This window comes from Rissa tridactyla, chromosome 5 (assembly GCF_028500815.1).
Source record: "Rissa tridactyla isolate bRisTri1 chromosome 5, bRisTri1.patW.cur.20221130, whole genome shotgun sequence".
Lineage (NCBI taxonomy): Eukaryota > Metazoa > Chordata > Aves > Charadriiformes > Laridae > Rissa > Rissa tridactyla.
Genome location: NC_071470.1, coordinates 34,031,497 through 34,058,340, shown reverse-complemented (window position 1 = coordinate 34,058,340; position 26,844 = coordinate 34,031,497). Strand labels below are relative to the sequence as shown.

Here is a 26,844-nt window from a genome sequence, read left to right as displayed (position 1 = left end):
TCATGAAGTACGGGATGCAGTCCGAACCTAAGAAATTATTTCTGTGTACTAACTCTCAAACACGTTAGAAATCTTGGAGAACTCTAGTAAAGTGGTTCTTGTAACTGTATGACTAAAGCAATAAAATCAACTGAGTATTTTTACTATTTGTTTAGTAATAGCATTCGACAACTATAGAGCGCTGTAACAGTAAGCTAAAATCCACTTATATTTTTATTACTTCTGCTTCAAAAAAAGAAATAAAAGATGTCACTTGTAAAATTCTGGTAAGAAGTAGTCATAAGTTTCCTCATTTTCTTGATGTATTTTATATAACTGCTGTTATACTTAGAGGCTTGATGAGGCAATATTTAAATGAAAGGACAAAAATCTGGACCGATAGAACCAATTTGTTTTTAAGAACTTTTAAAGTCATTGTACGCTGCTAGCATATATGAAATCAGTCAGAAGTGTAACAACGGTTTCCATTTGAAAAATCCCGAGTATAAAAGAATCTGTCCTTTACGCATGATAAAATCTAGTGACACAGCAAAATATTGCTGCTGCAGTGTCCTCAAGGTATGCCCTTCGGAGAGTCCTGCGCTGCTTGCTCAGAAGTGCTGCAATAATCCATTAAGTAAAAATCATTTACATGCACAAAAACAGCTCAACTGCTGAATCAGGAAGTATATAATAATTATAGGTTATAGCTTTTTAGTTTGATAATGCTATTATTTTCTTTCAAATTTTCTCGGTAAATGTTTCAACTATTCCTTAATAGACGCAGTTATTTGGATAGACAAATTATGAAATACTAAGTAGCATTATTCTATAATAGTTTGTTGGGGATTTTTTTTTTAACTATATATAGACTTTTCACCTTGCTGTAAAGCCGCAGACAGTAAAAGTATGATCATCATTTCACAGCTAAGGAAATAACTGCAGTGGGAAATTACTTCCACAAGGACTCTAAGCACAGCTGGTTGAGCCTTGCTCTGATCTCCTGTATCTTTAATCACATACCGTACCACTTCTAGAGATCTGATCATATATTTGTTACATACATCATCCATGTGTTATGCATTACCATAGGTAGCTGATGTAGAAGACTATTTTTTACTTTTCTTTATTTTTAGGTATCTTGCCTCCGTCTCTTTAAACATTGCAGCTGTTCCGAGTCAGACATGAAAACGCAAACTTAGAAGTGGTCTCTAAAATTATATTTCTTCCAACACCTATAAAATATATACCTGAAGTAGTCAAAAGCAGTATTATTTTTTGCTCTGACAGACCTAATGGAAAAGTATTAGAAATGTACAGCAGCATGTACCTGAGGTCCTAGACATCGATATGCTGGGTTAGTATACCAATGCAACACAAGTGGACAGTGTTACTTGAATTTTTGACTCTAATAACGAGGCTAATGAGGCTGTGAACCTCAAAGTACAGAATAAGGACCCTCCGAAGTTCTACTAAGTTTGGCTGAGTAAAAGAGAAGCCTTCCACAACCAAGGGTGCAAAAAAAGCTTGTGGTGGTTTCAGACCACAGGTCTATCTTGCTCAATAGTGTTTTTTTTTTCCGCTGCTGCTAGATTGACGAAAAGAGCACCGAGAAAAAGAATGTGAGAAAGGGCAAGACCAATAATTAATCTCCAGAACCTCTCCTCTCAATTTGTAATTCAGGAGGTGTGTGAATCAGAAGCGTTTCAGCAAACCCAGTGGATTTTGCTTCCGCAAACATACCTACTCACTTTTTCACTAACCTGAAGTTTCACCATCGTGAAACTTTAGTAACCTACGATACCCTGCAGTAAGGAGTTTCATAACTCACCTGATTTGTGAAGAAATGCTTTCTACACCTACAGCGGCAGTTTCACTTGATGCCTGCTGGTTATGGCATTCAGAACAGAAACAGATTTGCAAAGATAACAGGCGAGGGGTTTCAGACGCATTTGCAGGAAGGAGAGCTGCCTTCAAACCTAGGGCTCAGAGAATATTTTAACTGATACACTTTCATTAAAGTAGGTCAAAATCTACTTGCTTATTCCCAGAAAGGGACTTGGTGTTCTGACTATCAATAGCATAGAGTGCAATGCTGACTCAGGTTCTTTTTCAAGCATAGCTCATGAGAAACATTATTGCTCCCTACCCCGTTTGCCCGTTGGAACCACATACAGTCCATGAAGAACAAGAGAAACTCCAGGTAAGTCCTGAACCACTCCCTAAAGGCACCTACTTTCAACTACAACAGCCCTCACCAACCTCCCTAGTCTTTTCAGGATGCCACATGTAGCTTGGGTATCTGAAGTAGGCACCCTTCAAATCAAATCAGCAAACCTAAAAAAATCCTGAGTGTGTAACTCAATTCTGTAACTAGTTCTCATCTTCAAACCATGGTAGCTTTTTTAATTCTTGTTTCCCCTCATTTGGCTGATAGCAAACTCTGAACAGGCCAGAATAGAGACAGGCCAGTCTCAATTTAGGCTCCAGCTACAAGATCAATAATTAACAGACTGTCAGCAATTTGTGATTTAATTAAAATATCACAGACATTGCTGTGTTCCTGAAACATGGGGTTAGTATGTTTTCTCCTTATTTTGAAACACAGTAAAAAAAAAAAAATGAAAATGAGAACTAGAAGAAAATAAGTTGGCCAGAAAAAATATCAGAAAGGAGAATAAGAGTTTCCCAATGACCTGATTTAGCTGGCAGCTAGCCATGCTTATGCTCAATTGGTACACAAAACATTTACAGTATTTTGTATATACCGTAGTGGAAGTAAAGATATCATTACAAATTCTGTAACTCTAACAATCGCATTTTCCATTATCACTTCTGAATTGACTAATGATGAATTCAGTGAATGACACCCTAGTATATCATGCAGTCCCTAATTTTCTTCCACTTCATTTTCAAGGAGTTAAAGGCTTTTGGAAAAGAGGTATTACCATAGCATTTGAAAAAAAAAAAACCCACACACAGAGAAAAACCTGAGGAGGATTATACCTAAGCTTCACAGAAAAGGAGTTCTGAAAACATCCTGTCCAGCATACACTAAATGCTTCTATTGAGTTTTTTGCCATTTAAAAAAATATGATAATCTTAAGCATTAATGGAACATCTTCAAACGGTGATTGTATCTTAAAATAACCTAACTGCTGAAACCTCAAGTCTAGATACATTTTTGTCTTAGTAGCAGCTATGCTGATTCTCTACTTGCTTATAACATCATATGATCAATATGATTCTTAAATAAACCTAGAATGAGAAAGCTCTAGCTTACCGTTACCTTCTGTAGAGATCAAACAAAAAACCAGTCAGCAAGTAAAATAAAACTGAATCAGTGTCTCTGATCTGAGCTAAATATTAAAAAGCATTTGTTAATACTGTACTATTTGCAGACAACATATTTAAAAACAGAATTAGCACTGCAGGTCATGACTGATGATGGAACACTAAACCTATGCTTGAGAGTACCTGGTTCAAAGTCCTGGTTTTAGGTGTCATAAAAGACAAAATATTGACAATAATGTCAGCATTTCTCATTTCTTGAATGGTCATTGGCAGATGAACATTGCCTTTTTTTTTTTCATTAACTCCCTTCAAACTTATATTTTTATACTAAATACATTTTTATTGTCTCACCCCATAATCATTTAATGCAACTAGAAGGACATAATGTATTTAAAATATAATTGATAAAAAGAGAAATGGTGTCATTAAAAGAAAACACCAATACCATTATGCACTGATCAATAGGGAGAACAATGTTGTCCTGTTTGGGGTGATTAGGCAAAACAGCCAGGCATCACTGCCAATCTGCAATACAGATTATAATAGTAACGTCAAGGATATGACGATAGCTTGAACTTGCTTTTATTTATAATTTTATCTTTCCCTCCCTCCCCCTGCTCTGTCCTTCACAGTTAAGGAATGTTTGCATAGAATTACTTCTCTAGAAATTTCCAGGTTTTGATACATTTAGTAAATATCTGAAGTTTTAGCAGTTTTTTTCAGGTTAAATTGTCTTAAATCAATTTAACCTTTCATACAATAAAGTAGGCCAGCTAAATTAAATATGAATTTACGGACTTCCAACAAATGATGAAAACTCTGCTTCTACTATTTTATAAAGTGTTTGCTTGAAAGACAATTTAAGGTTTATAAAAGCAGTGGCACCTGTAAACCTGGCAACTTAAGTCAGGATCTGTCCCATGCTTCAGCTACGTTTGAAAACTTCTAAAAGGACACAAAAAAGCCCACACATACTGCAGAAGGAAAGAGGAAGTATCCGGCAGCCTTTTAAATTAACTGCTACTAATAAATCAACTTCCTATTATGCAGGATGTAAGTGTAGTTCAATTATAGCACCAAATTAAAGTAAATAAAATTTTCAACAGAAAACACCTCTATGCTCCAGAAACGCTGACAAACCTTTAATTTCTGTACTTCATGGCAGTTCTGACCTACAGAAGTGTTGTAAACAGGAGATGAATTCCAGGAACCAGAGTGCTAGCTTTGATAAAACAACAAGCTCTGCAGTACTCAGGCACGAAGGAAAAACAGAAAGAGGAACACGTACAAACTGCATCCAGACCAGAATACTGTGCAAGCGAAGCAGCAACAACAACAACAAAAGAATAGAAATAAACTCTAGAAACAAATCAGACATCACAGTAACTCCAAGACTAAGGAGACAAGTGTCAGCAGGAATACCATAACTATATGTTTAAACAAGGCTTTTTAATAAAGTATCTTTATTTTTGGACACTAATTATTTGGTTCTATTTTCAAGTGATCTATATTGTGTATGTATGCTCACATATACTTTAAAGGAGTTTTGAAGGAAGTATAAAGTTATTAAAAACAGGTACTCCAAAATATAAGTGTTCCCTTGTCTGTGCTAACAGGGCTCAATTATCACAATTATTAATACAAACTTTTCTTGTCAAATCAAGCATTCATAAGTGACTCATATAGAATGAGGCTAAAGAATAGTTTTTTTTCTTTGAACTCCGTCTTCCTACCTGAAATCTTCTGGCAAATTTTATCAACACAAAAGGATAAACTTGCCTGCAAATCATTTAAAAGAGAGCTTTTAAAACTGCATATAACATAAGGCTTTTATCTGGAACAATCCAACAATCTTTGTCTAGCAAATATGTTTTCCGATTAAACAACTACATCATGTCAGGCAGGCACCAGTCAATCATGCTTCTGGAGCGCTTCATGACTCGGGGAAGACCAAAGCTTGTGTCTGACAAGCCACTGGCTCAATCAGTGGAGCTGACATGGAAACCCCATTGGTATTTCTTTTGTAAAAGGAGGAATCCACAACTTCGGGGCAGGAATGCTTTCCATGTGGAACTCGGAAGCAGAGGCTGAAATATATGCCTGTAGCAGGGGTTTCCTCCAGTTAATCAGGCACAGACAGTACTAGAGATGGAGTGATCTACTATATTTGACATACAAGTCTCCAGGCTTGCTAGCTTTTGGAAACATAAGCCAGTGTCAGTAGAGATGGTTGTTCCGGAATACTACTTGATGTTTTCACAGCCAAATCAGTCAATACCGCTTGTTTGCAAAAAGCTTCAAGTCTTCTTCATCTAAGAGGACTCTAATTGAGCATTCAGTAAACAGTTAAATATTTTTCAACTATGTAGAAAACAATGCTTTCAGGAACATATTTGCAGCACTTCCATTCATAAAGGACTAAGGCAATAAAAATCAGAGCAAATGAAAGAGATTTGAGTATTAAAATAAAAAATTAATATCCAATGATAATTGAAACGCATTGGAAATCCAATTGCATATCGCCAAACAAAATGAATATATCCCAAGGAATACTTTAAGAAATATTAGAAAACAAGGAATGGAAGTGATTTTATTTCCTCATTAGAAAAGGAAGCCAGAAAAACAAGGAAAAGGAGACAGAGTTGCAGGGAAAAAAAGGCAGTTGAGACCACGTTTGACTGCAACACCACACTCTTTTCTTTATCAACAGATGTACTACTGCTATTACCTTGGTATACCAAGGTCTTTAAAGAGTTGCTTAAAGTTGATTTCACCAACTACTGCAGGATGCAACCATGCATTTGTTGATTTCTGTAATCACAAGAAGCCCATAAAACAACCACTGATTTATGGTTAACACAGATAAAGGGAGCAACTGACTAAAAAAATTCTTCATTAGATGTTTTCAGCTCTGGAATGAACTCCCTTTTACTTTCATGCATCAACATCTTGGACAAAGGGCAAAACTCATCTAATCGTCTGACATTTTGGGAAGTTTCACAGACTGACACTCAAAAATTAAACAGGAAAGGATTTTGTAAACTTTAAGATTATACTAACAGGCATTTCAAAATTCCAGTGAAGGATTAGGACCCAAGAAAAGTTCAAACCAAGCTAGTGTCTATTTCAAAAACATTGCAATTTAGTTTTATTAAGATACAGCTAAGAGATAAGGGAAGAATGAAGAAAACATGGGTCTGGAGGTATGATATGCTGGTTTTAGGAACACATTATCAGGGCAAGTTTCTTAGTAGACTAGAGGGGAGGAGGGAGGGACAAGAATAGGCCTCACCTTGTAGAAAAGAAACAGTCCAGAGTTTTAAGTCTCCATCCACAAAATTATGTACACAACAGTACTAGAAACAAGGAGAAGCAGCTTGATATTCTCTTCCTGAGTTAGAGCACTCACTACTGAGCTCAGTGATCCCTTTTCTTTCTGGCACAATGCATTGATCTTGCAGTACTTGGAACACAGCAGCAAACCACACAGAAAAGGTAATGAACTTCCCTTCAAAAACGTAAACATCTTTGGATTGATGATGATCTAGAACACAAAGTCTCCCCGTTCCTGGACAAGCACTTAGGAGCCAGTTAAATGCAGTGCCGCTTTGCAGAAACAACTGTAAGACTTCCTGGTCTAGGGAGGGAACATGAGTTGAGTCCAGCGACAGAAGGCACTTCCTTAGCCAAGGAATGACCAGGTGGCACTTCTTGTTTCTGTATGTAATATCTGAGCACCTTTTAGACAGATTTTCAAAGGAAAACAGGCTTATGTAATTGTGTCCGTCCATCTACCCACTGGGCCCTCCTTAATTGAATCCTTAACTCACTAGCCAATTTCAAGCAAAAGCTGCCAGTAGAATTCGAGGAGAATTAAGTTCCTGCAAGTTTCATTAAGGTAAAAAAAAAAAAAAAGGGCATCCAAATGAGAAGACAGACTCAAATTAGAGGCCCCGCTTTGTGAAAGGCTGTGGTAGGACATGAGCAGTAATCCCTTCCATGACACCAGCCGGTCCCCAGACACGTACTGACTCATCCACACACAGGCATCTCAGGCCCAGCCAACTGTTGCCTTACAAGAGATGCTGGGACAGGAGGCCATCACACGAATTTCTTGAATAAAGCACCACCGTGCCTGGTATATTTGTGCAAAACTGGGTCCAGCTGATGCTGGACAGCATGTCTGTAATATCGGAAGGCCTGCTTGATGTGCACCTGTTTCCAAAAGAGCTAATTCTGTTTGAGAATCCTGCCTTGACTAAGCACAAAATGCACACTGAACGGCTCAAGCCTGCAAGAGGAGAGAAAATGAAGATGATCTTGAAATGTGGAAGAAACTTAACATTTCATGCATAAAGGGGTTTCAAGGTGCTGATGATTTTTGGTGGACTTTGAAGTACTGAGACACCTGCCTTCTCTGTAACCCCTAACTTTGGATTGTCTTCATCCTTTAGCAGTTCTGGACTGAAGCATGTTGCTAGGCTGCCAACAACTGCCAGGCAACAAATCACAGCACGTAGATTGAAGTCACTCTTACAATGCAACATATTGAGCATGTTTTATTGTTAAGAAATCGATAATCTCTGTTGCCATAATCAAATGTAAAATGTGATCATATTTTTCCCAGGGGGGAAAAAAAAAAAAAAGAATAAAACACCCCTGTATATTGTTCTTATTGCCCTTCCAAAGTAAAACTTATATACCCATTCTTCAATCTGTTATAAAATCAAATTAATTTCAATATTAATGAACAAAGCCACTCGCATTGCACAACATGTAATTAAGAGTCTTACTGCTTCTTTCTGAGCTCCTTCTATTCATTGCCCCACCAAATTATTAAAACAAAGCAGTTACTATGGTAACTAATTCATTCTCTGCATTATTATATTGTTTCTAAACATCAGCATCTAGTCATTCTTACTTACATGCCCTAAATTCCAGTTTGAAATTCTAAACTTTTGTCTTGTTCATCAGAAAAGCCCTTTACAATCTATGCATTCATGCAGATAAGGATAGCTAGAGCGCAGCTGCTTTTGTTTACTGCAAGAAGAAGTAACTGTTCCTAAATTATTTGAGTTTGATAAATTGATGGTGCCTGCATGCAAGCACAGAGCAGCACTCCGGGAACAAGCACCGGGAGTTTGTGGAGCGCAACACAAGCAGGCAAACATGACCATCTGCAGGTTAGATAAACTAACAACAACAAAAAATGACTGGCAGATGTTGTGGAAACTAAGTAACACCTGCGGAAGTGGTATTTGATACCCAGAAAAAAAACAACACATGGGTATGACTGATGCAATCTTCAAGAAAGAAAGGAACCACAGGGAACAAGAAATAGTGATAAAATTGCCTGGGAAAAAGTTTTATTAGCATTTAATAAAACTATTTCTTCAAATGTACACCCCTTGACAAAAAGAGACATTTATCATGTATTTAATTAACACTTATAATTATTCTTAATTACCAATTAAAAGGAGTCAGTCTATTTGTATTTGACTGTCATCACCTAGCATGAGGAAACTTTCTGAAAAGTACAGGTAGGATCAAAAGAATTCATCTTTTGCTGTCCCACTATCATTGCCTGTAATTTTTATTGGGTTTTTTTGTCTGTCTCCATTTAATTGGCAAGAATGAGAGGTTTGAAAACTCACTGCATAGGATGCTGCTTTGAAAAATATGCATCAGGAAAAGGGAAACATGAGTAATTTTGAACAGCTAATTTCTGGCTTAAAAAAAAAACCCAAACACACATCTACTCAAAGTCACAAGCAATTTAAATTTAGTTCTCACAGGAAAGGAAGGAAGAGGGAACATTCTTATTTAGGCGTCTGAGCAGGGTCACAAACCACTGCAGAGTTCTGCATCTACAGTGGTACCAATGGGCCTGCTATTACCTGCTGCAAATGCCAGGTACCTTCAGAGTTAGCAAAGCCTCATATTTTAAAGGTATTCCAAGAGCATTACAACAGCCTGCTGTTATTTATATCATAGTAACTCTGAAAGTCTCCACTGACTGTTTTCTGTTTAAGAAAAAGAAAAGGCACAGAGGTGGAGAGGCAACTTTTGTTTTCTAACCTGCTGTCTGCCTTTGGAAAAGATAAAAGATAAACCACAGGTTTCTTAACTCCAAATGACCTGTCCATCAGATCACTGTGACTTTTCTAAAGAGGAGAGAGATCTCTGCACAATATTCTTCCTCTGGCAATGCCTCCACGCAATTCCTTCTGTTTAAGGAGAGGCATCTTTCAAGTTCAGTACTGACCTCATGGAACAAGGACGGAATAGCAGATGCCTTCAGCACTAAAAGACTGTCTCCACTTTTATTTTCTTGTTTCCACTTGCATAATCACACTCCCATCCTGACTGCACTAAGGGAGGAAACAAAATAAAATCTTTTTGCATCTCAGACTGCACTTCCCTAAGGATGGGAACTGCCTCTATGAAAGCTGAACATGTCTGCTTTAATTAGATGACTATTTAAATTTTTTAGTATGTTTACCTAGACACTTAATCTTTGTACAGTTCAGTTTTCCAGAGCAGAATGTAAAGGAATGTATAGATCTAGGGATTGCAGAGCATCTTCCCTGACCCCAGGCAGAAATAAGTATATAATATTACCACCAAGTACTTAGCCTTCTAAAGCACTCATCTGCACTGTATAAAAGCTAAATATCTAGACCAAAAAGTTTTTTAAATTCTCTGAAGATTACTCAGGAATTAGATGACTAAGTTTGGTTAATTATTGGATTCTGATTCAAATATATACGATATTAAAAATATAATGATTACAAGCCCATAAACTCAGTGTCAAGCTATATTGTTTTACTGTATTTAACACTGTCTTTGACACTAATATTAAATAAAACTACTTTATTATAGCAGTAAGATGTAGTGCTCTGGATATATAGCTGAACTTAGCTGTGTCTGTCACAAGCAAGCAGTGTATTTTATTTCAATATACCAGTGAAAACACAACTGTCAAATACGTAATACTGGACACCACAAAAACACAGCTTTTCTTTAAAACATCAGTAATTTAGTAATTTAAATCAGTGACCTGAATGTTTCAGCAAAATTTAAAAATCTCATTGAGATTCTTTTCTCTGTAGGTTCCCCCCCCCCCCAGTTTTCTTGTTAAAATAATGCTTTTCATTAGCAGCTACTGTTCAGCATCATTTAGGGCAAAATGGGCTTTTAAGCTAATTTTCTTTTCATACAGCTTACATTGTTACTAGTAATACCACTGTAACATTGTAGTAGCTTAAGTGCATGCAAATTCGAAACTGTTCAGGTAGCACATAATGAAGATTCAAATTACGAAAGCAGGTTACTGCAGCAATCCAAAAGAAAGCCAAAACCACCTTGCACCGTAAATACTGAATATTAAGGACAAAACCAAAAGCCAAACATAAGCCCATGCATAAGCATTTGGGTTATAACTGTAATGAGAGAAAGGATGTTTTTGCATTGGTGTAAACATACATTGGTGTGATAAGTGGCAAACGATCTTGTTATGTGATGATTCATGGTAGCATCACATTCAGTTTATTATTTCAAGGTCAATTTATCTTAGTCCTTAGAAGAGCATCCCTGTTCTTTGAAGGCAACTCTTACATAACAGACTAAATATTTTACCTAATTCTCTATATTTCAAGCTCATAAAAATATTTTCAAAGTTCTTACAGGCAAAACAGACAAATAGTGCTGAACTTTTAAAACAACCTTGTACGCAACACAAGAACATATCCATTTTTATTTTAAGACACTCCTATCAAAGTAACCTGGGCTACACATGAATATTCTGTTTGAGTTATTCATAGAAAACTTAAACACTTTAATTTGTTACAGTTGAAAGATTTGATGGCTGTTCCTGCAGAAAGGTTTTGGTAGCTTTTACTACCTGATTCCTAATTTAATTTGTACTGGATTGCTAGTGAGAAAAGGAATTTTCTACAGTTCAAAATCCTTATTTATTTGCTAAAGGCACTTAAGGTTAGAAAATCACATTTCTGTGAAGGTTAATTGGTACTTTATGAAGGAGCAACTTTCACTTAGGAAACAACAAACGATAAAATATTAGGAATCTTTTAGCTCCCTCTGCTGCCCTAATCCTTCAATAAGCCTTCTTCTAAAGTCTGTCAAAAAGACACCAAGCAACCAGGCAGCCCATTAATCTCTTTTTAAGAAACACTTGGCATATTAGTATGCCTAGTACTAAGATCAGCAGGCATAAAGAAAACCCTGTGAAGTACCATCTGATTTATAATTGTCTGCACGTTTTATTATTTCCTTTCTTTCTCTGATATCTGCAGTGAGACAACTATGAACATCTTCAAAACTGGATGTCAGTTAAGAAAATTGATAGCTCATTTTCCAAAGAACTTGACATCTGCAATTCCCACTTACATAAAAAAAGTAACATTTATTCCTCCTTCCTTTTATTTACAGATCAACTTACACGGCATGTACCAACTTGAGTAAAAATCCTTTTTTAAATTCAGGGAAAACCCAAGCACTGCCAAAGTAGGCCATCTCCCTCATTAATATGCAGAAAACTTGTCTTAACTGCCTAATTTCACAACTGCAATGGGTCAAAATCGCAGTTTACGCAAGCCAGATAGGGTCCATCGGCGGTCATGAAATAACACTTGATATTTGTCAATCTGGTACTTTCCACTTGTTAAGAAGCCAAGCTCTCTATTACACACACAAGAAAAGACATTTGGAAAGAGAATGCATTTTTTAAACTAAGTCACACTATTTCAAGATTTTTTTTTAAATAAATTTGGAAAGAAGAAAAATGAATTAAAGTCATAAGTGCTTTTTTCTCTGCATGCCTCCTGGAGCCATCAATATACCACATCAACTATGAACTGAAGATTCATCTTATTACATCTCATGCTATATGGTACCACAAGCAGAAAAAGGAAGCTTTAAAAACACAGATGTTTTCTTATCAGGAAAGAAAGCCTAGACTACATCCTTGAATAAAAACCTATTCCTTTACCGCATGCTTTTACTGTCCTTCAAAGAGCGTAACATTTGGTTATTTGCCAGTAATCAGACCTTCCCAAAGAAAGGCTGCCCTTCATAAGAGCAAGAGTGAGAGATTTTATCTGAAATCTCAGAAACTCATTCCATTAATATGCACTTTCTTTTCCAATTTATGATCCCAACCAACTCGTCCTCTTTTCCTAATAAAGCAGCACTGTTAAAATAGCTAAAATACATTTCAAGTCTTCTTCTGGGCACTTTTAAAAAGGAAGAGGCAACCTGTGTATAAAGAATAACCTCAAGATGTATACCAGTGCTGCATAAAAAGGAAAAAAGATTTGTAATGATTGTCGAGAAGCTCTGGGGTGTTCAAAGCTGCTTTTTTCTTCCTCAAAACTAGAACTAGAAAAACACATAACATCTGTCTGGGGGCATATAGGGTCTTCACAGACGTATTGTACTTGCATACACTACAGTCTTTGCTATAAATATCACATATAAGCTGCTCTGGAAAGAAATTTCTGGTTTCAAGCAATCATCAAACTGGAAAAGTCACTCTCAATTTTGCAGCTACGTTTCCAGTATTGTGTTGTAGCTGTTTAATCCTTAATACCTCTGTAAACAAGCAAGAAGAAATGTAAGAGGAGACACCCATCTCCTCCTCCCAGTTGCACTGATGTCCCTAAACTCTCCCCTTTAAAGAGCTTCCCAAAGCTTAGAAACACATCAAAAGCAGTGCCTGACTAAGCACTGTATATAATACAATGTAATGTATTTAGAGAAAATTCACTATGTTCCTCAAGCCCATTCACAGACAGTTTAGACCAAGTAGCTTTTTCTTCACACTGCAGCCACCTTCTGTTGCCTTTCTACTTCATCTATTAGCTCCCAGCAAATTCAACAGAGGTCAGACATCCCCAAGGTAACTTCCAAGCAATGGTCAGTAAAACATACACACATTTAATTAAAGATTTCTAGAATATAAGCAAATACACAGCATTGTTTACAGTTTTGTTACAATATAAAGTACAATAATACCTTAATTAGAGATAACAACTTTTCAAAATGCCAAAAACATTTAGAATTTCTCGAATTACCCACAAAATGAACACATTTTATTTTCACACTATGACACTTCCAACTGTTCTGCCAAATGTATACTACTAAAATTATGCTTTGCAATCACCAGCATCACCGGAGAGGGGGACAAAGAACAATATAATCAGTAACTAATTAATCTTTCACATGCCTTGATACTATTTATCTTCAAGGGAAGAATCCTAAACGTTATTTTATAAATTGTGACGCGAGTTTAATATTAGCATCTCAGCGTGCCTGGAACCACGTCTTTATGGCTAAGTGTAATCCACAGCTACTGGTGGAAGTTAGAAACCTGAATTTAATATAGGGCTTTTTCAAGAGACAGTCTTCAATTTCCATCATCTAAGTAAACTTGTTTATAGAGCTATAGAAACTGGGATGACAAAGCACATTTTATACCACCCTTTTGAGATGATACATGTAAGAACACGGCAGACCATTGAAATGTGCAAGAAAATATAACCGCAAACAGCTTCAGGATTAAAAGCAAATATTCAATTTCATACTTAAGAAATCACTGAAGGGAATCGTAGGTACCTCAGAGACAAAATTACTTACTCAGCTACACTAAAAGAGAACTAATTGCTCCCAAAGTAATCAAATGAGGGGTTTTTTTCTGCATTTAGTATCAACTGAAATTTAGTAGTAGTACTACTACCATACTATCCTTAACTCACAAGGTAATAGTAAATCCAGTGATGCCTGTTCAATTCGTTGCTTAATTTGCATGATGAGTTACTACAAACAAGTGTGCAAATTACCTAAAGCCACAGGAAAGCAGTTCAACTCAAATAACATTTTGCATGCACAGTTATCTAACTTACAAGAGCATTTGTGGCGATCCATTAACTCCACAGCAAAAGCTGGGTACAACCCTGTGCGCACGTTCCTAATGTGAGCATTTCATTTTGAGAATCATGCCCACATCACTCATTTTTCAAAAACTGAATTTCAACGCATCAGCCCCTCCTCAAACAAGGACACAAACAGTAACGAAATGCTGTACGTCACCACCAGAATGACACTGGCATCTCTTTATGGATATAATAATGTATTAATGCTTGCCCATCACAAGTTTTTATGCTGAATAATTTATGAAAAAATAGTTAATAATAGTACTGGTTAGTAAATCATTGTAGCCTATTTTTAAGTGGAACTTGCAATAAGAAGAAAATACATCTTAAAATAATTCTCTTCCAAGGGAAAAGGCTAAGAGAAGAAAGCTACACACAAATTGATGAACAAAAAACCTGTCAGAGAAGATAAACCACCTTTAATAGCTATACAGCTCATTGAATTTCATGGGCTTTGTAAAACATCACACATATTTCTAAAATACAAAATATTTAGGTTGTGTTATGGAAGGCACATATATCAGAGAACAACTCTGCATATTTAACTTTTAAACCTGAACAGGACCACATGTAGAAAAAAGCCTTTTTGAAACAAACCAACCCCCTAGTTTTTATCCCACTTTACTCAGTTGCAGGAATAGTGATTTTAAAACATCATCTAGAGACATGTTTGCAAACCTCAAAGAACATTTGGAAATTTGAACACACAGACACTGAAGAGCAGAATACAGCATGAACATTTTAAAGAGCCAAACTGGATTCCCATAACCATAAATGGGTTCCAGCATTTTTCCATATCCATTGTTTCACCCCCTGTTGTCTCGTTCATCTTCTGCCTGGTCTTCCCGCTCTATTTTTCCAACACAACTATTTGTCTAGCACATGATAAATGGGATTGGGAAGCAGAGGTGGCTAAAAAAAAAAAAAAAACAACCCTTTTTTCCTGCATTATTTTTCAACTAGATCAATTCCCTACACTGCATGGCCGCACAGATCTCACCAGTAGGATGCAGTGAATTGTGCAGTGCTGGGAAAAACAAGCCAGACAAAAGGCGCTGACTAAACAGCATCACTAGATCTGAACACGAAGCCTGGGGGAAGCCATTGCTATTTTAAACAGTCACGGGGGCTACTAGTCTGTCACCTCTGTCCCTGACAACGCTCATTGCCACATCATCACAGACACTATTTCCCCTTACATCCTCCCGTTGATCAATATCATAAGCCTAAAAGGAGGCTGAAATTCCACAAAATGGGTTGAGCTGATCTAGCTGCTGTCTGCCATCAAAATAGGGACAAGGTTCTCTGTCCTCCTCACAATTTGCCAATTCAGCTGACTAACACAGGCAAAAAAAAAAAGTTAACTGTCTGCATTTTTTATTTACAGAGACCCTAGAATGAGGGCCTGAGACTGGGAACAAAGAAGAGGACCATGCACAGCACCAGCACCCTCCTAAGTCATTTCCAGCTGATCTGACTGCACAGCTGCCCAGAAAGAAGGGCAGCCTTCCCAAACTCCCTGTCCTCAGCAGCCAGTTCCCCATTGCTCTGAGCAGGGATTAGTCTCCAGTGAGCAGATTCAACTGATAGCTTGGCCAACCAGTCTAGGTGGGACACAAGAACAGTTTGGACTTGGCAATGAGGGGTGGGCTTGGCTGGTTTTTGTAGAGACTGACAGGGAGATCAATCATCTAGACGAAATGTGGAACTGCACCCTTTGATACTTTGATGAAACGTCTCTTTCTCTGGCTACTGCTTCAGTATTAGACATGATGCAGAGACCATGCGCCCAGAAGTATCAAAATGGGTTAGTAAAGAAATTAACTATTCCCATGTCTTTTAAGGAGAAGCTAACATTTTAATATAAAAATTAATTTAGCCCAAATCATTCATGTATATTCTTTAAAATAGCACACCTTATCCCCCGACTTGCTTTCACACCAACTCTAAAAGCAAATTAGTAAAGAATACCGTGAATATGCAACTCTGTCATTTGTGACTTAAGGTAAAACGACTGACTATCATGGAGTTGACTGCCTTTGTAGCTGCTGGTATAGTGCTACGTTTTGTATTTAGGATGAAAATAGTGTCAGTGAAACACTGTATTTTTTGTTGTTGCTAAGCAGTCAAGGGCTTTTCTGCTCCTCACACCACCCCACCAATGAGTAGGCTGGGCTGCACAAGAAGTTGGGAGGGGACACCGCAGGGACAGCTGACCCCAACTGACCAAAGAAATATTCCATACCATATGGCATCACACTCAGCAATAAAAAGTTGGGGGAAGGAGGAGGAAAGGGAGAACATTCGGAGTTACAATGTTTTGTCTTCCCAAGTAACCATTACGTGTGAGGGAGCCCTGCCTTCCCAAAAATGGCTGAACACCTGCCTGACAACGGGACGTAGTGAATTAATTCCTTCTTTTGGTTTGCTTGAGTGCGCAACTTTTGCTTTACGTATTAAACTGTCTTTATCTCAACCCATGGGTTTTTCTCACTTTTACCCTTCTGATTCTCTCCCCCATCCACCATGGGGGGAATGGGCGAGCAGCTGCATGGTGCCTAGTTATCGGCTGGAGTTAAACCGTGACACTGACACAAATGACTACACTCCTTTCACTAGAATTCAGGGTATTTTTATTAACACTCATTAAAGTTTGTGGGTCTTCTGGGATTTTATTTTTGTTTTATTTTCATTTTATTTTCTACTTCCTTCCTACGGTCAGATGCAGACTATTAAATCAATCTGTATGAAGCATGCCTGTAGAGGAAGACTCTAGAGAGCATTATATGATCATCTTATCCTTTTGCTATTGTTATTTTATGTAAAACTGCAATCTTTCACAATGTTTGGGGAGAATACTGTAAAATACTAAATTGAAAGCAAACAATCATAGAATAGTACAGAGTTCACACACAAGTTTCTTTTATTTGCCCAGATGTTTTCACCCAAACCCAGCATTTGTGCACAGTAAATATAATCCCAACAGGAACTGCAACTCAATTAAAAATACACTAAATGACCAAAAGAAGAGAGTTCCAGTCTCCAGAAACATCAGTAATCCATGAAATTAACTGACGCAGCTAACGTTAGAAATTGAAATGTCTAACCTTCAAATATGCGATCCAGACGTTGCCGCTTCACTTTGTGTTTGTCCATTAGAGACATAAGAGTTGCAGCTCAAAGAACGTCTCCGCACAGCTTGGTGATGGTCTTCTCAAGCCAGCCACAAGTCAGAAATGCTTACTGTCTTTTATAAACTTATTTTCACCTGCAAACAGAAAGATAAATTTCTTAAACTTTAAAATGCAGATTTTTTTTTTCCCCCCACCTCTTTCCAGAAAGATGATGTGTATGTAATTTTAACAATTGAGAAAACACAAAGTTCTTAAATCACATTAGGTAACCTGGTATTTCACAACAAACTGCCTTCTAAACACGTAGAGATGCAAAATGCACAGCACAGCTCAAACAAGCCAGTATAAGAAATGCTCCAAGACATCTGCTGTTTTCTGCCTTTTGGCTCTCAAATACTTTTCCCCCCTTTCACTGAACACATCACCAGCTAAAGAAGGTATCTCAGGCAGGCACAGATACATGATTTCCCATAAAAAGACAGAAGTGTGTCCACCTGGAATGAAACTGGAAATCCAGACTTCTGCATAGTAATGCCCGCAGCAAGAGAAAATACTCTTTTCATTCTTAACCTTTAAGCTTTCAATGATAAAGCAAACCAGAGTTCGGTACTTGGAAGTTGAAGGAAACAATTCAAGCGGCCTAGACCCAAGGAAATGCATCACAGTGACAACACAGAACGCCAACGTCTATATCAACCAAATGGCATTTCAAGCAGGTTTATGCATGACTAGGCAAGCTCTTTGGCAGCAAATACAACTAAGCACTTTTCAGATACCGTATAGCTGGGCAAGACGGCATAAGGGTATTGCAACAAGCAGTCTGCATTTTAAGCCAAACCACTGAGAAGCATGAAGGGGGGATGGGGAGAGACAGAAGAAAAATCCCGCAACAAGAATCTATCATCATAGCTGTAGATTACAAAATGCACACGAGCAAGTGGACGGGGTAAAACTAAGTATACAGATCCTCCAAAAATGATAATCAGAGCACCACTTTTATCCGCCTTTAAACATCTCGGTAGACTTTAGAAACAAACTCGGAGAACACTGTATTACAAGCACAGTGCATGTTAAAGCAAGCCAAATAATCCACTTCCCTGTTTCTTTTTATTCCTGCCCAACAGCTTTCAACATCAGTGGATAGCACTAAATGGCCTTCCAAGTGACTGAACCTAGAAATCTGCTTGTTTCTTTCTAGAACAACACTTTTCTAAACCAAACACGGGCACATTTCATCAACGTATTATGAAAATTCAGGCACTCCGAGTGAAGTGATAAAGAAAAATATTTTGAATATCAAGAACTGCACATTTGCATTAATGCAAATAGGTATCTTTACCAACACTATGCTGCTTGGTACATTTGGACTTTTAACAAAGTTCCCTTCTTCGTGTTTATTCTCATTAAAAAATGGAGTTAATGTGCAATAGTCATCATGCTTTTAAACACTTTATTCAGCCTCATCCTCCTCTTCACTCCCCCTCCACACCTCATTTTCTTTACCCTCAAATTCAACATTCTTCTGCTGTTTTGCATAATGTCTGATTTCAGCTGAATATAACATCAAGAATGGGAGAAGAAAAATTGATGAAGAATGCAGAAACCTAGTTTGTTCTCTTTAAAAAACAAAAAAAGTTGCCATTTTAGAAATTTCCTGTTACTTTTTCCAACATTGATTATTCTTACAAAATACAACATTCTTCAATATTGAATGTGGCTCTAAGGCTGCACAAGCATTACATCAAATCTAACATGCATTTTAAAACCTTAATAGCTAGCTATATAGCCACCCGCCTTCGCTTAAATCAACACTCCAAACTTGTACAGAGGATCAATTCCAAACTACTGTTGAATTTATTTGCTTATCACTTCTGTTTTATAACACACTTCATTCAATAGTCACATAAAAAAATCCAAGGGGTAAGAAACAGAAACCAGAATATAATGAACATTTTAAATGCTAGTCTTGGTTTAAATTTTTATAGCTTATTTAATTTCCCATCTTGTAGAAACATATATGCCTGCTGGCCTCCTTGTGCCGTTTTGTTTATTCATTCAGCAAAAGATTTTTCCACTGTAGTCATTCTACGTACAAAGCTGGATGACAGCTGTAAAAAACAGACCATCTGTAACTATTGACCTACCACTGAAAGTGTCACCAGATGTTTTCTATCTGTCTACAGTAGCTTCAAAGCGTACCATCTAAATCAAGTAGTTTTTCATTTTAAAGTGTTTTAAAATTATTTTTATTCATAGTAAGTTTTCATAAGTTTAAAAAAAATTTTTTTTAGCAAAATATTAAATTAACATGTTAACACAGTTCTAAATTCTAAAACACAGTTTTATGATACTTCATGTTCTAACACAAAGAGAAGATGAGGATATGGGAAGTATTTCCCAGCAAAACAAAAGCCTTATAATTATGGGAGCATTAGTTACTGCAATTACTAAACCACAACATGAATAATTGTATTTGAGAAATTCACTAAAAATACAAGCACACTGCCTAACGAATTAAAAATCAGAACACAAAATACCAAGTAGTATTTAAGAGCAGACTTCTGTAGTTCAATATTTTAAGATAGAGAATGGAAGTGATGTAAGAATATATACTGCTTATCGTATGTCAAGCGTTAACTAAAAAGACATCTGAGATACCACCATACAGAACTCTTTTGAGCAAATTTTAGATTAGAATATACACTGTTGAAAAGAATATTAACTTTTTTCTTTCAGTTAAGCAGACGATTCCAGTGCTTGAAAATATTTTTAAAGAGAGTATGCCTCTGAGTATTGCAACCTGGAGTATTTAGCCCTTTCTTCAGAAAAGAAGAGCTTTACTCTTTTTGAGACTTCAAGATAAAAGGAAAAGGGATTCTCCAACATTTTTATAGTAGAGTAAGCAAATCCTAAAGGCTAAAACAGCAATGGCAAGTAAGTCAACTTCGATTTGAGTTTTCAAACAGGTAACACTGGTAACAGAGTAAAGGATAAACATAAGCTGTGAGTGAAGATTTGAAGGAAGGCTCACTCAAAACCCATGATCTTCTCTCCAGAGAGAGAGATGAAAAGGAAGTAAACTTAAGAAATTAAATTTTTTTTTAAAAGGAAACCAATAAGCTAGTTATACACATACTTGTAGTTTGAGACAAACTCCACATTACTAGGGAAGAACTGCCATCAAACCTAAAAGATTGCAGCATGCCATGGAGGACCAGTTCCTTTGCATCAGTCTAATGGGAGAGTTTTGCGTGGACCAGATCATGTTTCTAGTAAATTTGAACAGGTGAGGAAAGCCTACCAGAAAAATTCTAAAGTGTATCATGCATAACCTCTGATTAGTTAGTCCACCCACAAAAAGATTCAGAGTGTAAACTCTTCTGAGTACAGACTTTTACCTATGCAATTAGGAACAGCAAAAGGCTGATTTCTACCTTTGCCTCACTGTCAGCTTCCATTGCGTCAAAGGATTTGTGGGCTGTCTGAAATCAGATAATGTAGCGTAAGAAATCCAAACCAGAAATTAAATTCACAGAAGAGACTGATAAATCATGAATGCATAAAAATAAGGTCATGAAGTTTCATGTTACCCTTAGGAATCTCAATATTCATTTAACTCAATCATTCTAATATATCTTCTTTCATCTGAAACTACATTAAGTTACTGAAATGTTTTTCTTTCTACTATAGACTTTCAAAACATATAAAATAAGGCTATTGTAAGAAAAATTGTAAGTTTATATCCCATATTCCATTGCCATCAGTTTTTGATTACTTAAGATTTCTTTCCTTCCCACCCAAACTGATAAGATCTCTATCTTCCATGACAACTCACAAGCCTCAAAATGTCCATTCTGCAGAGCTCTGGAAGCAATAAGTAAAGATAATGAAAATGTTGTTCCTCTCATAAATATTTTCATTATCCTTTCATTATACATTTTGCAGTAACTGTTCATTTCAGATAGTAAACAGGTTTGTTTCAGATAGTAGACAAATCATCTGCTCCAACCCTCTTGCCATGGGCATGGACATCCTTCACTAGATCAGGTTGCTCAGAGCCCCATCCAACCTGACTTTGAACACTTCCAATGACAGGCTATTCACAATTTATCCAGGCAACTGTTCCAGTGTCTCACCACCCTCATAAAAAATTTCTTCCTCATATCCAAGTCAACCATACCTAAGATTTCATGGCAAAACAATGACAGCCATCAGTGAGCTGGATGGCACGCTCAGGGCAACTAGGGCTGCTCACCAAGCAGATGGATGCCTTCTGCAATGATTGTTGTTGCGACTGTATGACCACCAGTGCAAATACCTTACCTCTCAGTTGTTTACCTTAACAGGTAAGAAACAAAACAGTTTTGGGTTTTTCTGTTTCTCTTCCCCTCATCCATTGATGTTTGAATATCTCTTCCATAAAGTGACAAGAAGGACTCACAGGATGCACACCAGCTTCATGGCCGTAGATCAGATATTCCTAGCATCTGAGATATTCTGTGCCACAACTAGTTCCCCAGCTTATGCAGATAAACACAGAGCACCAGGGTACAAATTTAAACCATATGCTCTAGAATTCTGAAATCCTTTTTATGGACTTCACTATGCCAATAGTATGAAGTAGTAAACTTTTCTGCAGACCTAACTCAATGCACAACCCACAAATAAGAATTACTCAGTCCACAACAATTATTGATGTTCCTTGGAAATTAAGCTCCAAGGTTCAGGTTTTCCCCTTTTTTGGGAAAAGAACAGGCTATGACATATACTGGAGACAACTTAGACCATGAAGAAAGCTACTACTGAGAAGTGGAAATTTACCTAACTTACAAAATATTTCTCCAGTATAAAACAATATATCTTATGTTTGGCAAAATAGAGGATACTATCAAGGTGATAAACAGCAGAAAGTAAACTGACATGTAAAAATGCTAAGTCAGAGAAATCAGCTTAATGTTCAAATAAAAATAAAGATGCATTTACATAGTAAAGAATCCAGCTTTCCGAGGCTATGGCTAGAGATGGGCTCTAAGTCTGAGAAAAGGAAAAATACAGCTGATGATGTATGAGAGAAACATTCTACTTGAAAAAGCTCTAAAATTTGTAGTTCAACATTTCTAGTGTCAGTAGCAGCAGTATTAGTTCTGTATAACACAAAAGTTTTGTATCAGAGGAATGGTGGTTCATAATTGAAGTTATGTGATGCTTAAGTCTTGTGAAGTTACATAGTGAACTACACAAACACATAATATAACTTTAAGTTAATATATGAACTCAATATTTTTTCTTTCTAAAGTTCAAAAGTATTGTTCATCAGTACTTACCACTAGGAGTTTGAAAAATCTCCAATAAAAAAAATAGAACCACCTCAAATTGGAGGATGAGAAAAAGAGGATGACTTTTGTTTGCATGTTTCTTCAAAATACAGTAATAAGACTGCTACAACAACACTGCAACATCCTATTCTGAAGTTCTGCAGGACAGCATTTGTTCTTACATTTTATTTCATGTTGCTATCCTTTTCTAGAGATACTGTGACCTGTACTAAAAACTTCTGCAGTATAAAACCATCACATTACTTTCACCGTACTCAAAACTACTCCCACAAAGATCTAAAACTACATTTAAAAATAACTGTAGCCCAAAGAGCAGAACAAAAAGAGATTAATTGCCAGAAGAAAAAGTATTAGGTCAGACTTCCTGTGCAAAAATTGAAGTGATTCCATCTTGTCTTACAAAAATTAATACTGAATTAAGAAGAAAATATATAATTATATTTGCCTGTCAGACAATTTATCTTACCATTAAGTGTACTTAAGCCACTTTGCCTTACCATTAGATGTCAGTACAGTCAAAGAGAAACTGTACAGGGAACTTCAAGATCAATCAAATAATCACAAGATTGAAGCAATTACTGAGTTATCCACCAAAGAGAATGTTAGACGCTATTCAGAAAAGGACTAAACCACCAAACATTATAATGGCATTACCTAAATCTAAGATGCGTCTATCTCAAAAAAGATGGAGAACTAGAAAAAGTGCCAGGACAGGCAGGAAGTACGTGGTGCAAGGCATGGAGTAGCTTGCTGAAAAAGGGGAAAAAGAAATGCACTGGTGTTCCCCAGTCTGAAGACGACAAGACCGTGGGGAATACAACAAATGCACATAAAATATGCACCGTGTCTCAATTCAATGTCTAGGGAGCACATGGTGAAATAGTAAGCCAGTATATTAAAAGCAACAGGAAGCTTTGTCAAAGAGCATGTAATTAAATTGTAAAATCAGGTGTCACAGGTATTGTGGATGCCAAAACTTTAAGTGGTTCTTAAAAGGAATTAGACAAGTTTATGGAAAACCCATCAGCAGTCACTGATAATGGCCACAATGCAAACCCAAGTCAGAAATACATAAGCAGGTAAATGCCAAAGGCAAGAAAAATGTCAGTGCATACTTGCTTTGTTCTCATATATAGCAATCACAGCATTATGTCACACTGACAAAATGTCCATTTAACTCATTTCGTGGCAACTATTGGCTACTGAGATGCTTCATGAAGAGCAAGAGCAGAACAAACACAATATCTTCCTTAAGCATCCATTAGTGGCCACTCTTGGAGACAAGACACAGGATGCATGGACCTGCAGTCCCTTCTGACACATGGGCACACCTCATATTCTTAGGAAATGCAGAGATATACTACAAAAATTGACTGATCTCGCCATGCAGAAAGTGAGGGCCACAGTTCACAGGGATGCACAAAAACATCCTAAGACAAAATAAAACTGAAATGAGTTAGTACTATCATGCCTCAAAGATACTGCTGAAATCAAACTAACAGTCTCTCCAATATAGATGCTAAGAGACACCCAGAAAATCATCATAATTAAAAAAACTGCTAGTGCTGTAGACTCTACCACAGTAGATGGTAAGCTCTTCCAACAACAAGTGTCCTTTATGACTGTCTGGTTTTGCTTAATTGTCAGTTTGGCTTAAACTTTCAGTCATCAAATTTTCTTACAGTTTTGCCTGGCAGATGGAAGAACTCCCTGATGTTCTTTGCGCAGGTAACTCTTAGGTATCACCAAGCCATCCCTTTATCTACTTGCAGAAGAGGCCAAGCTCTTTGATACCCTCTTAGAAAGTCATGTTTCTGATCCTAAATTGCATCCTTAAATTTAACAGCAAGTCGCTAAAGTATCAGTTTGTGAATGCTAGAACAAGATAAAGCCTTGCAGGAGCAGTTGCATCAAAGTCCAATGTAGAAGAACCGTTACCGCTATCCTTCACAGTCCTCAGATACATTCTGGGACCACAGCTACGATGAAAAGCCTTTACACTTGGTTCAGCAGGCTATGCATCGCCAGTGCAGACAAGGCTGCTTCTCTTTAGGGTGGGGTTCTCTGCCCTGTGAGTACAGCCAACACTGTCTTGTTCCGTATTTATGACCTAAAATTTGAACACATTTTGAGAGAGTACAGTTTATCAGAGCAAATGTGATTGCTCTGCAGCACTTCCATCTCCTTTTTTTTTTTTTTAATTGCATCAGCAGTTTTTACTGTATTTATCAGTGAAGGTTTTTTCCTGTTGATAAAAATGGCTCAAAATAAGGCCAAGAGTGCCTCTTGTCAGCATGCCATTAAGAACAAAGCTTATGGGTTTTTTACCTATTGTCCACTGTTTTTTAATACTGTAAATAACTTTTTTTGTATTATTTTATGTTTTAAATCAAATTACTTTAGTTCAAAAATGTAGTGTAATAATTTGATAAACAGTTATTTCCATGGCACAAGATTATAAAGTGTCCTTTTTGACAAGGAATATGGTGAAAACAGTAGAAGAGGTTATGATAGTAATTCTGTCATTATAAGCTTTTTATGAGATGCTTGTCTTCACCATAAGGTTTTTTTCCCCAAAGCTTTTTTTTTTTCTTAGTAGCATTCTCTCTCAATTATACATCTGTCCACAAGCCAAAAATTACTCACTACTGAAAATGTATTACTGCAGATGTGTTTGACTACAGACAGATGGGAAGCATCTCTGCTAACTCAAATTTCTAGGTCATGAATAAAACTTAATTTAGAAGCTCAAACTATCATTAGAAAATTATTAAAGACTACCAACCCAAGACACCTACATTTGAAGTAAAATTAAAAAGATGCCCTTAGTTTCAGGAAACACTCACTCCTTGGAACTAGAGCAATATTACAGATACAGTTTTTCAGAAATACTGTTTGGTAAGAAGTGTATGTCAGGTATTCAGCACAAGCTTCTTCAGAAAGACTGACACTGTAACAAGCCTCAATCTTACTCATGAACAGATTTAAAGAAAATGAAAATGAAGAGGCTGGTGTGGACTTTCTCAGATTACGAATCTGAGTCACTCCTATGTTGAATTCCTGGCTTTGCCTCTTACTCTCAGACCTGAGACATACAACCTGGTGGGTGCATTCTTTATTGGTTTGTAAAGCAACGCACATACACATACCCCAGCACAGAGATACTGTGATACCTACTGTTTTACAAAGTACTTTAAAACTCCCAAATGAAGACCATTTAAAAATGTCAAATAAGTCAGTTGTTAGATCAGTGTTATTTTTTTTGAAGTCTGAAATGAAAGAAAATTACATTGAAAGATCAATCTCCACTCAATTTTTTTTCTGAACAGGCAAAGTGCTGAAAGCCTCCCTCCTTTTTGGAGAGTTGAGTGCAAGAAACCAACATTAACTGTATAAATGCACGAGTAAAATCTTAGGGATTTTGAAAGATAACAGCAGTGAAACTAAACTGCCTCTACAGAAAATAATTCTTTCTCAAATATGAAAATCTTGTGTTTTGAAACTCAAAATTAAATAATATGTATTTAATATTTTAATGCACCTGAAAAAGCATAACAGGATGCAAAGAATTAGTCATCGCTCATGACAATATAAAGACTAATGCCTCGGTTAATGAATTCTCCAGGAAAGGAAACAATTACTGGTGCATTTCATGAATCTCCATTGCTAGAACAGATTCAAACCAGCAGGGAAAAAAGACTACTTTTAACCTTTTATTGATTTATTGTGTCCCCCTCCCCCTTTTTTTTTTTCCTCCAAGACAGACACAAAACCACATGAAAATGCCAAGCACATGGACTGCGTGTGTATTCCACATGTGAAACTGGTTCCTCTGCCACAGATCCCCTACTATCAGAAGCAGCCCATGCATGTCCAAAAACCAGTGCTTTACAGATTAAAAATACTGATTAAAATAACATATGCTTGTTCAGTGGAAAAGAAAGAGTGGGGGGAAAAGAAATAAGCTATATTCTGAAAGTGGGTAAGAAGTCACACCTAAAGAGATTTAAGTTAGAAAGTTAGTAAAGGCTAATGAAGTTTAGAGAAAGAACCGTGGAACCTGTGTTGGGTTTTCCTCTGCACTAAAAAGCCCACTATGTTGTATATGTGCACACATACTGCTGTAAGAAAACATGGTAAGCACTAAGA

General features: G+C 36.8%; 1 protein-coding gene across 1 annotated transcript in view; it reads right to left on the bottom strand.

The window, feature by feature from the left end:
- Positions 1–26,844, bottom strand: part of CTBP1 (C-terminal binding protein 1) — a 250,053-nt gene that overhangs the window by 175,700 nt on the left and 47,509 nt on the right. The window contains exon 2 of the mRNA XM_054203054.1: positions 17,333–17,493. Coding sequence (XP_054059029.1) covers positions 17,333–17,390 — 58 coding nt within the window. The 5' untranslated portion in view covers positions 17,391–17,493. The remainder of the gene's footprint in view (positions 1–17,332; positions 17,494–26,844) is intronic.